At 33.7% G+C, this 13,393-nt stretch overlaps 1 protein-coding gene across 2 annotated transcripts; it reads left to right on the top strand.

Annotated features, from left to right (window-relative positions):
* Positions 1–2,819: 2,819 nt before the first annotated feature.
* Positions 2,820–12,419, top strand: LOC117338836 (golgin subfamily A member 7-like). 2 transcript variants are annotated; one of them, XM_033900194.1, is made up of 6 exons: positions 2,820–2,874; positions 4,624–4,704; positions 5,102–5,230; positions 6,317–6,469; positions 7,822–7,923; positions 8,227–12,419. In XM_033900194.1, the coding sequence occupies exons 2-6, from the start codon at positions 4,696–4,698 to the stop codon at positions 8,266–8,268; spliced, it is 435 nt and encodes a 144-aa protein (XP_033756085.1). In that variant the 5' UTR covers positions 2,820–2,874; positions 4,624–4,695; the 3' UTR covers positions 8,269–12,419. The 2 variants fall into 2 exon arrangements, with proteins under 2 accessions (XP_033756085.1, XP_033756086.1); XM_033900195.1 differs by having other exon boundaries at positions 2,845–2,937.
* The last annotated feature ends 974 nt before the right edge of the window (positions 12,420–13,393 follow it).

The following is a 13,393-nucleotide window of genomic DNA, read 5'->3' as shown; positions in this document are numbered from 1 at the left end:
ATTAGTTTAAACAATATTTCATTCATTACTCAAAATACTCAATACATATACAAATATTTGTATGGGATGGGAAAAGAAGCTTAGAGCTTATATCAATTCCTTGCCCATGTACATACAAAGGCAAATATAAATCTTCGGACCTGGAACACATTACATCAATATGAAATGAAATAATCAATGTCACGTACTTTGATAATCGTTGGACATCAAATCAAAACCTGTTGGGATTACTTTTGAAATTTGAAACTTCAAATAAATATTTTTATCTTTTTTTTTTGTATAAAATGCTTGAATTTGGCATTGAGATTTTATGAAATTGTAGTGTGAGTGTTTTGTAATGGCTTTCTCCTGTGAGCTTCGCAATCATTGATTGCACGTGTTACTTGTTTATCATTAATCAATTTTTATTACCATAAAAAATCACTCAAGTGGTGGGCAATTTCGCTTTCTCGTAAACAGTACAGTGCAGAGAGTATGTATACAAATAAATGGATAACAATAATACATGGTTAAAACGGGATGGGCATCAGTATTGTGAATAACAATGTACAACCAACAAATGCCGAAAAGCCAACTGGGATACACTTGACTCGCTGAATACTGTATTATCGTTAATTATGCCTCACTTCATTAATTTTGGTCTATGTTGTTTTAACTTATTGTGCTTTTGCGGAAATGTTACTTATGTACGGTATTGCAGCTGTAGTCTACTAATTTACGTCAGAGATCGGTACTATACGTGTCTCTGTACGAGTACGTACATCTTAAATGTGAATCGAAACTGTCCACTCGTACTTAAGTTCATTCTAATTGTCTTTTCAAGAATTTTCGACGTTTGCAACTTGAAGTGTAACGCGCTTTGCTGCAATATAGTCATTAGATCGTTTGATTTATCATTGTTTAACATCCTATCAACAAACAAGGACGGCCTCCAGTGCGTGCCACATGCATGCGTATATATGGTGAGCGCATACAGCGCTGTAGTTGTCGATTTATAGTGCTATCTCACTGAAACATACTCCTAAAGACACCAAGCAGGACACCTCATCCGGTCACAATATATTTTATAACAGCTGGAAAATGAAGCCGAATTGTCTAATGATTTCATTGTTATCCTTGCACTTCGTAAATTAGTATACACAAATTGTTTCTCGTGAAATACTGGCCATTTATGCTACAATGTACTTAAATATATAGACTGGGACACATATTTTTACTTTATTTCATGCATTTTGACAATTTTTAATGGATTTTCTTGAAAATTCTATACAGTATACAGCGTACTAGTAGACAATTGTTAGCTCTTTCACTCGATAATTTTACTCAGTAATGACGCTGTTGATGGGCTTTAAATGTAACATGCAATATCTATTGAAATCAGATACGGAAAACTATACTAATATTATTTAAAGAAGGAGCAATAATTCTGTACAAGTTTGTGAAATCTCAAGAAAATCCATTGAAAAATAAAGTCATAAAAACACATCAAATGCATGAAATATATAGTAAAATATTCTGTGTCTACTGTGGATTTGGGAATCCACCTGTCAAATCCCTCAGCCTGTGGACACAGCTCATTGTCATGCAAGTAAGACATTGACCAATGGTCTACAGTCTTCATTAACGACAGTATTTTGATTACTGAGATGATGGTTGAGATTTAGTACTAATCGCTCACGTACCGAAAAGAGGCATGCTGTGTAGTAGGACGCGCGTGGCGCTTCTATCGTCTCTTTAGAAGTGTTCTTGTTCAGGTGGGTCAGTATTTAAGAAAAATTATATGAACGAAAAATGAGATCCATGCCGAAGTGAAAGCTTTAAGTTTTTTTTAAACATACATAATATCAGATAACCAGCCTCTATTATCTACCTTCTACATTTACATTTACCATATTACAGTAATAGTAATAGGTTCATAAAACCGTAAATCTACAGGAAAGGACTAATTTATATAGGTTTAGCCTGTTGTCCAATCCCCTTTGTCAATACTGTTGGAACATTTCTATGTAAGAATACTTTGTTTATACTTGTTGTGTTGACAATAAAATGTTTTGAAATTGGAAAAAAAAACTTTGTTTGAGAATGATAGTCATTACAAAAACGACGAATTGATCCATATCTATATAATTTTGATCCCAAAAGGAGAAAAAAATCCAGCAATGCCATTGGTTGCCAGTGTTTGGCAAATGTAAAAAAGAGCGCGAAGTTTTGGGAAATTGACATTGGCAATTTTTTTTTCATGGCCTAGAAAAAAATGGTGCTTACGTAACAAAAATCTACATAACAACAAGATGCCCAAACTTAGGTAATACGCCTATTCAAGAAAATGTTTTGCCCGACATAAATAAAAACAGAAGAAAAAGTGATGTCGTACAGGCTGGGCAATCTGTTCTACCTTCTCTTGTTTTGTATTGAAACAAGGAAAAGTAGTACACGTTTATTGAAAACAGACACCCGCATTCCATATTTACAGGAGCCTGACACGTTCCTAAGACTCATATTGAAAAAAAACAACTTGATTACTCCCTGTGCTTATTCTTGTCTCCTCTGCTGAGGAAGCTCTTTGCCGAAAAGTCATTCCACATGCTTGTAATATGAGGATATTGTGTACTCAATACGGTATAAATCACACATTTTATTCAAGAATAAAGCACATAATTTATTGAATAAAATCGTTACGTTATCATGTTCCTTATTTAATTTTGTATTTATTTCGCATAAAATATTGTCTGTGTGTAATCCCGGATTAATACACACCCGTATTCGGTTTCTATATTACTGTTATCCTTCAAAAATTATAATATCGACCAATGAAATAACACGTACAGGCCCCGGATGAGTAAATTACAACATTCATGGCCGTCATCTCAACAGGTCTGTGTTATGATCGCAAATGTGTCGTTATCTAGCACTGTAGTATTACATTGGCTTAGATAGGTACATGTTTTTATTTTTATAGTGATACGCTGATTTTTTTTATTGTGATATGTATCTCCATTTACTGTCAGAATTCCAAACGCCTGTGATACCTAAACCTAATATATATAACTAGGCCTAGTTGTAACTTCGTATCATCATCATTCGATATTTTTGTGTTACGTATACATACGTAGTCCCTATTGTCTCATGGAATATACCTACTTGTAGTTCCCACTATTCATCATTTGTAAGAGTAACTAAATTGGTTCATATGCGCTTATCTCTACTTTCAGCAACATAGTAATTCAACATATTGTCCTATATTGTACGTTTTAATCATTGTGACATAATGTGTCACCCATCAAAGGTCCCATGTTAAATAATTATAAGCCTAGTAATACATTGGGATCCAGGTATATTCATATCATCTTATAGATGATTTGTCACTAGGATTATGTCAGGGTATCGGGCAGGCAATGCAATTGTTTATAATACAGATGTTGGGCAGTTATTTCATATATAGGAGAGGAAAAATACATGCCCAGACCGGGGTTCAAACCTGGGACCTCCGATCACTTGCCATGCCAGATGATCTACCAGTTGAGCTACCTGGTCGCCGGCGTTCATCCCAGTCTAGTTCCGCTAATATTCCTCCCTTCTTAAACAAAGTCTTCGACCCCGAAGACACACATGAGATGATGAGACCCTATAGCTATACCACCTCCCCTTTAGTTGGGTGCCATATGTAATAGGGTATTGTCTAGCTCATCCATCTGGTATAATTAAGCAGATTATAGGTAACCTTGGTAAATGTTAACCACAATATACACTCAGCTAGAGAGAACCTCTTTAGGTTTTTAGCTCACAGGTTACAAGTAACCGAGAGCTAATGCTGTCAACCTGGCGTCCGCGTCCGCGTCGGCGTCCCACCCCAAAACTTTTAAAGTTTTTGGGGTAAGTTTTTGGAAAGCTTGTAAGTCCAAAAGTATACACCTAGGAGTGATGTTATGGCAAAATCATGCAGAAAAGAATTGTGACTTTTTCGCATTTTACCATTTCGTTGACGTAACTTTTTTGGCACCAAAACTCACTTTAAAGTTTTGGGGGTACGTCCAAAAGTATACACCTATCACCCTTCTAATTTGGTTTATACAGTCATTAGAGGTCTAGGAGTGATATTATGTGACATACAATTTCAAAATGACATGCTTATACAACATACATTAAAAATGAATGCATAGTGTGATTGCTGCCGCCGGTGAGCTTTCACAATCATTGATTGCACTTGTTTAATTTGGAGCTATCATTGACTGTTTATGATATATGTCAAAAATACAACTTGTGTGAAGTCAGTATAACAAAAATTCATGGACGACTGATGATTTCAATTGGCCAAATGTATGATTATGGGTGATCAGTTGGCTTTCAAAATTCTTCATAAGTGATTTTGGTAAAATTATTTGTTTGAAATATTATCAGACATTGAATATTATTCACTAGAAAATTCCTTATTGCATTTTTCTCTCTTCTTGATCTCTCATTAAAAACCATGTGGACAGTAGAATACTCTTAGATACTACTTCCAAGTTCCTACCACCCATATGTAGCTATGATATGCACCATTGCCATAAAAACCCTCATAGCAACACAACTTCTGTTTCAACATTATAAGATGCATATTTTTTTCTCCTTTCATTATCCCAGATGTGTTGTTGTGACCCATTGATGATGAGAACACACTGACAAAAACCAAGTAGGTTTGGAAACAGTAAAGTCATGACACAAGTAAGTAGGATCCTGTTTGTGTCACTGTGAATATGCATGATTTGATTGATTGTTATTGTACATGTGTAAGATGTGAAATTCTCTAGTCTACATGTACATGGGCTGTGAGTCTAGAAAAAGTAATAAATATTAATTAGTAATAATTTGGAGTTTTATACAGTTTTTGTATTTATTACACTAGATCACAGCAATAGATGTGTTTTTGTGTCCCATATGACCACCATAATCATAGATTTTATCAGTAACATATTTAAAGCTGTGTCAAAGTTCATGAAAACAAGACTAAACTTGAAGTGCCAGTAATTATGAATGAGAACGGTAAATATCAGCCCTGATGATTTCTTCATTTAGAATTCATATAGGATTTGAAATTTAAACAGTTTCTTTATGATTGCAGAATCACAAGATGGACGACCTTTCAAGGGTAATGACAGCCAACTGTGCTAAGACTTTCGTCCAGAGAGATTTCAGTGACGGCACTTCCATCAAATTCCTCACAAAGTTTCCTCCGGAGTTGGATGGCAAAGTATTTGTTAAACTTCAAAATATCTAAGTATGAAACTGCCTTCTTTGGGAAGTTATATTTGTGGTCCTATAATTCTCACAGGATTATATATTTACAGACAAATCGAATAACTCACGTAATGGTTGATTTGTCTGCAATTCTTTGAGAATTAAAAAAGGACCACAACTTTCCAAAGAAGGCAGTTTAACACTTATATTTCTGTTCTAAATTTATATTTTTTTACATCCAGTCTGTAACAGTGTTATCAAGTGTACATTTCAAATTAAAGTCAATTTTAATCAATATATTCCACTGTGAAGATCTTCACCTTTATGCAACATAATTACATAGTTTTTGAAGTTACATTGATAACAAAAAGACATCATTTAGTGCTGACGTCACAAGCATATTGTTCTTTACACACTGCACCAATGGGAATTATGGTCCGATATCTTTCCCTTTTTGTTTGGTAAAGTTATGTGGTGACATTGCCTGAGCAAATGGAAATATATTCATTTAAATTGTATGAATAACTTTGAAACAAATAATTGTCTTCATTGTAAACATGGCAAAGTTCATAAATCAATTAAATATTTTTCTTCCACAACACGCTGCCATTGTATAAAAGACTGTTCATTTGATCGGTCAAGAATTCGAACTTTGACCCGAGATGCAATTATTATTGACGTCATCAATAATCGAATGACGTCACATCACCGGGTCCCGGACGTCGCCTTTACACCTTTTTTTCCATACATGAAATAATACTTTGCAACGTTTCCTTCGATCAAAGCTGAAAATATTGTGGTAGAAACAGGTCACACGACTCGTGATTGTTTGATATGGAATTAATTTCACACTCGTAAATTATTTTTTTAAAGTTGCAAAAGACACTCGCTAAAGCTCGTGTCTTTTGTAACTTAAAAAAAAATTTCCATATCCAACAATCACTCGTTGTGTAACCTCTATTTATCTAAATTATGAATTAAGGAATTGGGAAAAATTCTTACATATATCCTATTGATTGGAATATTAACAAAAGCTGACCTCTTTGATTGATAGGCACATATAGAATGTTCTAATAGTTTTTATTTGTTGCTATTTCAGATTGAATCAGAACAGTTTGTGAGAACTGTCACACAATTGAACTCAATGTTTTTGGAAGCAGAGAGTCTTGGTAGTAGAAACTACTGTGAAAGTTGCTTAGCCTGTTTAACAGCATATATGTCATATATTTGCTTTGATACTCATTATGAAAAGGTAAATAATGGTATTTTAATTATGGATATTAAAATCATATTTTAAGGTCACCGGAGCCAAAGTCTCAAGTGACCTATTGCGATCCATATTTTTTTGTCATCAGTAAACTTTTCTATATTGAATTTGATCTCAAACACTACTAAAGGCATTTCAATGAAACTTAACAGGAATGCTAAGTACCTGGCCCTGACCAAGTGTTGTTATTTTTCAAGTCAGTTTGAAAAAATCCAAATATGGCTGCCATGGTGGTCTTGAGAAACCTAATTCAAACTTAAATTCAAGTTGCATTGGCGGCATTTCAATGATATTTTGTAGGATTAAATCAATAACAGTTGGGATCAAAGTGTTGTTATTTTTCAGGTCTTTCGCATGTAATATTTTGCTGTAGGTGACCATTATAGAAATCTATTTTTATAAAACGAAGCCAATTATTAGGTGACCATTTCAAAAATCTAATTTTATAACCAAAGCCAATTATCTCAAAAACAGTCATCTTTTGGTAATACAATGTACACATATGCATTTATTGAAATGTAGGAAATCATGCAAATAATATCCTGGCAAAATTTCAGGATCTTGGTGTCGGCCATTTCACAATCATTTTTCGAAACAGCAAAAAAGGAAAATTACCTAAAAAGTTATCTTTTTGGGTCACCTGATCGCCTTTTTGTCCATCTTGCATCATAAACAATTTACATTTTGGAAATATTCTCAGTAACTAAGAGGCCCAGGGCTGTGATGTCCGGCAAGTAGCATGCTTGGATGAAGGGCAACCAAAAGATTGTTCAAATGAATGTTGGTGACCAATTTTCCCGGTCACAGGGGTCAGATGTACTAAAATCTTAAAACAACTTCTCAAAAACCAAGAGACCCGGGGCTGTGTTGTTGGACCAGTAGCATGCTGGAATGAAAAGCTACAAAATTTGTTCAAATCAATGACCTTGATCTACTTTCAAGGTCACAGGTCAAACGACTTAAAAATCTTAAATGACTTTTAAATAACCAAGAGGCCCAGGGCCATGATATTGGGACAGTAGCATGCTGGGATGAAAGGTAACAAAGTTTGTTCAAATCAAATGTCTTGACTTTCTTTCAAGGTCATGCACTGAAAAGTGTTTGAAATGTTGGTTTAAAAGCAAAACATCCTATCTGTGTACAGATCAGAACTCAGGTGACTGTTAAAGCCTTGTTGTTGATAAATTCACTTTGTTTTCATTAAATCTGAGCAGTGCATATATTTATTATAACAATCTAGTGAACACATATAGTTTACCCTGTTCGAAAATACACAAAACTCATGAAAATACATCTTTTTTGTTTCTATTGATGATATTTCTGTTTTCTTTATTTAGATGTTGAAAAAGATTAAGAAATTTGTAGAAGAACAGAACCAGACTATTTATCTACCAAGAGGATTGTTACTTGTGGATCCAGTGGAGAGAGGCCTGCGTGTCGTATCCTTTATCACAAATACTTCCTCGAGTTATATAGATTTGAATTTTAATGTATTGACGATGTCACCATCATGTCGGTTTTGGCAGGGTGACCAATATAATCATGAAATTCAGCAATGCTCCGGCATAAAATAGTAAGGAGCCTGTACAGTCAATAAATAAGTATGTTAGTAAGATTCTGTACTCTCTGTTTTCCAAACATTCATGACTACAATTTTCCATAAGTTTCTCATGAAACACATTTGCAAATAGTAGTTTATGTGATAAAATTATATTTAAACATTCTCCTTAACTACAAAACAGCTTGAAATATGTGTATTAAATGAAAGCAATGGTAGAGGATGAAAACTGAAAATTCAGCATCAATGGAAGGAAAATTGTTTTGTTTCAAAGTCCTTGAAAGAGAAGATAATTGTGACGCATATATATACAACAACACTGCAGTAGTAGTGATGGAACTCTAGAACAAGACGTTTCTCTTCTCCCAGACTAAAGTAAAGTGTAGATTTCTAGAGATATAATCACCCTTAAGTTTCTGTAAAATCAAACTCATGCTGAACATCAGTCATCTTCAAATTACATGTTAGTTTAGAATGGGGGGTGATTTAGAAATGGAGACAGTGGTATTATCTGGTATACATGTATAACTATATACTGGTTTTCTGAGTACAAATGAAACAAAATTGTATACACCCAGTGATTAAAAACAGTTGAAGAAATACATAATTTAGTTTTGTCAAACCTGAAAATTAAAAAAAAAATGACTTCTGCTAATTGTCCATTAATACAATATTGAAAGTGAAAATGATGTTCTACATATTTTCCCTTAGTTGGCTAGATGTTAATGCTTGTACCAGATATACAATTATGAGGTATTTGAAAATTGCATGGAAAACCATGGTCAACCATATGAACGAGCTAAGTTCATAATTAATTTTCTAGAGAATCTGAACATCCAGAGAAAACTTTATCTGAACCTTAGCTCTTTTTTGTAAGACCAAGGTTTCAAAATATTTCTATGAGACAATATACATTTAAGAAGATTGCGATTTGATTAAAATGATTGTAAGCAAATTAGTTGGTAATTGACTTCCTAGTGCTCATGACATATATGATAATCCAGACTAAATAATGCTACCTGGAGGAGTTCTGGCAATATTTAATAACATCTCATGATTTACCAATAATAGAGATTTAGGAGAATCATCATTCAAATCCTAAAACATTTGAAGCTCTCATCATTTTTCTTCCACTATGTTTGATTAGTGGACAAGAAATGCATTTTTTTATCTAACATTCTCATTTATAGAAAGATACTAGATAGAGTGTAATACAAAATATTTTGTATATAAAACCAAAACTTCTCAACCAATAAGAAGTATGTATTGTTCATTGTGTTTTGCATCTCTGTAAGTTTTACCCTGTTATACAGCTGAAAGAAGTTGTTTACTCTTGGTAAAAATTGAAATATCTTCTCAAATTGTATGTGACCATGACTTAACTTAATCCATGCAGATAAAAGCCATCACTTCATTCCATATACCTATATTAATGTGATTCCATTTCATTAAAATGCAGTTTTGGCATTAATGGGTGTAACCATGTGGATATTGTACAGGTAGAAACTGGCAAGATGTATGGTAACTCGCCACTCATAACAAAAATAACAACACATGTACTATTTACATCTCATTTTGTGTACTTTATTTGTGCTGTACATTTGATAGGATTTATTATGTTATAAAAAAAAGTGACACCAAATCTCCTAACGTGTAATTATGAAGTGAAAAGAAACAATCATGTTTTAAAAGTATGTAGTTATCTAGGTATATCTATAAGATTCATTGAAACAAATATGTTTACCAGTGCATTATTGTATTTGTCAAATTGTTTTATTATGTGATAGAAAAACAATTAAAATTTGTGATATGATGCTTATTGTATGTGCGATATTGATATTGAGAACTTATGTTACTGCTTATACTGTTCTTTTGTCATCATTTTAAAGGGAGACAATTCACTGCAAAGGTTCCACTTCCACTACATTATATTTACCGCAGAGGATCAATTTGTATATGTTCATCATTATTGTATGAATTCTTAAAGTCAGGAAATGTTGAAAACATATTGCTGATATTTAGTTCTTCAGAGATTCTAGGTGGAAATGTCTGTTGTGTGTGACAGAAGGGGTACAAGCTCAATTGATTTCTTCTCTACTAATTAGGGAAATCATTATTACAAAAAAATATATGTAGATGTATTATAATAGTCTTCAAGACAGGTTTATAATATTCCCACCTCGAATAGGCCTACTAATTAACATAAAGGCACATGTTATTAACTACTAAGTTATGACAGACTGACTATGTTTTCTGTAAACATATATACTGGTTAAAAAGTCTCAATATTCGGCACAAAACCTAGTTGTTACTTCGATATTGTAATTATATTCTTTGAAATACATTTGATCCAAATAATAAATTTTGATTCTGTGAAATACAATTATTGCTTGCATATTAATCAGGACTAAGATGTTGCACTTGCTGGGAGTTCAGACATTTTATGAGTATTTGAAGCACATAACTGTATACTGACTTGCAAATTTCGAATTTGCTGATGTGTATTGTACTTGTGTTATGTTGTTGACACTGCCCTTGTGATAAGAATTAATGGAGATTTTAAAGAAGTAATCGTGTACAAATTTGTACTGAATTGTAATGACTTAGGTTTCAAAGTAATGATTCATTGATTACCAGTACTAAAAATTATCTTATCATGTAATCACTTAAAATTATCAATTCTAACAGCAAATAATCACCAGAAAATATAAACAGAGCAAGCACATGATTTAAGAATTTGTCAATGCCAAAAGCCAAATAAAAACAAAATTGTTGTCAATGTCAGAACCATATGGTCATTTTGTCTGTAATCAAAGCTTACAAGATATACAGGTTTGTTCAGGGATTACACAGTACACATTCATTTGTAATTTATCATTCCAGGAACATAATTTTGGCTCTATTTATTGTTTATGGATACATGACTACCCTGTTTTTAGTCAACACTCGGTAGAATTGTGCTTTAGCCTGAAGGTTCCCAGTGTTCAATACACAGCCATCACAACCAAATTGTGTCATATGCACTGTGATGACACAGGGCAAAGCAGTGTTTTTTGAGCATTATACACAGGTAGTATATTTCATGTCGGTCGGAGTGAAGGGTGTTTTTATATATTACTGCATTTAAAAACAAAAAACCATTTTGTTTCATTCTTGACTAAAGAAACTCCCAAATATGAAAGAAAAATGTTCCAATAAATGCTTTTCATATGCAATGGAAATTAAGGGAATATTGTATATAACTGTTGTTTTTATTTTTTACAAGATTTATTAATGAAAATAATTTCAAACTTTCCTTTAGATAGGAAACCAATTAAGGATTGATTTCAACATTACCAAAATTAATTTGAAAACATTCAGCTGATTTTGTAAAATAAATATGAAAGTGTTGTATGCACTGTATAACAGGGTAGCCATGTAATATATGTTATTGTCTTGCTGGTATTGGTCAGACTAGTTGTTATGTTATTGGTGGTTGGATGACACAGCATTCTAACCTATCAGAGTTACCTCCCTTGGGCCATTGCGGGACGAGAATGGTGGCACAGTGGTAACAAACGGGCCTTCCACCTAGACGACCTTTGTTAGGGCCAGCTGTTCTACATGTAGTTTATATCCTGGTATTCCTGTATCCTCCCACAGTAAGACATCCTCACGTGCTTTTACCTTGGCCAATAAGAGTGGTGAATTGAATTGATATAATTAGTATTTTTTGGTAAAATGAATAAAGTGTACTATGAATTATTAAGTGTAAAAGCATCACGTAATTTGGCATATCCCTGGTGTATCTCAACATACATTCTAACCAATATCAACAAGATCTTGTGAACTGTTTGGCTGACATATTATCATTATTGATTTACACAGTGATGCCTTGCTACTAGATATGTAACGCTTGGCATAATTCATTTCCTAACTCTTGTGATTATTTTTGATTATAAAATGTTGACCATTTGTGATTAATTTGTCATGTTTGGGATTTTTTAACTTCTTTAAATGATATATGATTCTTATTTCAGTTGATAAGACATATATTTGGTTTTTAAAACCACAACAAAAAAATGTTGAATTAATAAGCTCATTTTGGGGAGAAAATACAAAAACGAAACAAACCTATTGTTTGGTAAGTAAATGTCCTCTTTTTAAGTTAAGCGATCTGTTTGAATATTAAATTGATGTGATACGATCCAGAAACGTTCTGTAAGCTATTGTATGTGGTAAATGTCATGTTGACACGTACATTACGATTAACACCTTGTGATTGGTACTATTGATCTAGGTCTCCCATCCTTTTGTCCCATTTATGTGATATAATATACATGTACCATTGTATTTAATTTTGATGTTGTTTTTGTAATATAATAATCGTGAGATTAATCAGACTTGTCTGTTTTTTGTTCTTAATAAGAGAAAATGCTGAAACTAGTCCCGAAATTGGCTTAATTGTAATACACATGAGAACCCCCCCCCCCCCAACACCAACACCAACACCAACCCCCCAACACCAACACCAACCCCCCAACCCCCGGAATTAAGTGGATTAGCGGTAATGGAAGGGAATATTTTAGAAGTTTATGCCATTCCTGGAGACGGGGAATGGGGTGTTGTACAGAGGGACATCTTAAGACCAATTTCTCCATTTACACACATTTTAGCTTACCTGGCTCAAGGGTCCGTGATCCTGTGCGGTGGTGCGTCGTCTGTCTGGCATCCACGTTTACTTGCAATGCCTTCTCAAATTCTCAAAAACCAAAAGGCCTGAAATAACAATATTTGGGAGGGGATGATGTCCAACAAAATGCGTGTAAAGAAACGACCTTGACGTTTATTCAAGGTCACGGGGATGAAGTTTGTTCAAACATTCACACATCTTATGATTAGCTAAATGGCCAAGAACCAAGCAATTTGGCCGGTGGGTTCCTGGGATGAGGTATGACAAATTTTGCAAAAGCAATGCCCTTGACCTATATTCAAGGTCATGGAGTGAACTGGTTGGTAGAGTATCATCAACGAAAGAATACCAGATGGGCGATTGGGCCTCTTATTGACTCTTTAAGATATAATCTATGTATAGATTCGTATCCCAAAATAAAAAAAATGACATTAGGGTATAGGTATGAGTAGGTACTATAATAATCTGTATCATTTATTACAAAGTGACAAGCTTATATACCCATGACGTGTACGTGACTTCAAATCGATCCTTAGACAAGATATCAAGTTGGCCTGTTAACTCGAATGTAATGCATTCTGATTAAAATACATCTCTTCAAATACATATTGAAGAGAAGTATTTTGATCAGACTGGAATGTAATGTATGCTCACGATCAGTAACACCAACATTGTGCAA

The sequence above is a fragment of the Pecten maximus genome, chromosome 12, assembly GCF_902652985.1.
Source record: "Pecten maximus chromosome 12, xPecMax1.1, whole genome shotgun sequence".
Classification (NCBI taxonomy): Eukaryota; Metazoa; Mollusca; class Bivalvia; order Pectinida; family Pectinidae; genus Pecten; species Pecten maximus.
This window is presented reverse-complemented; position numbering and strand designations above follow the sequence as displayed.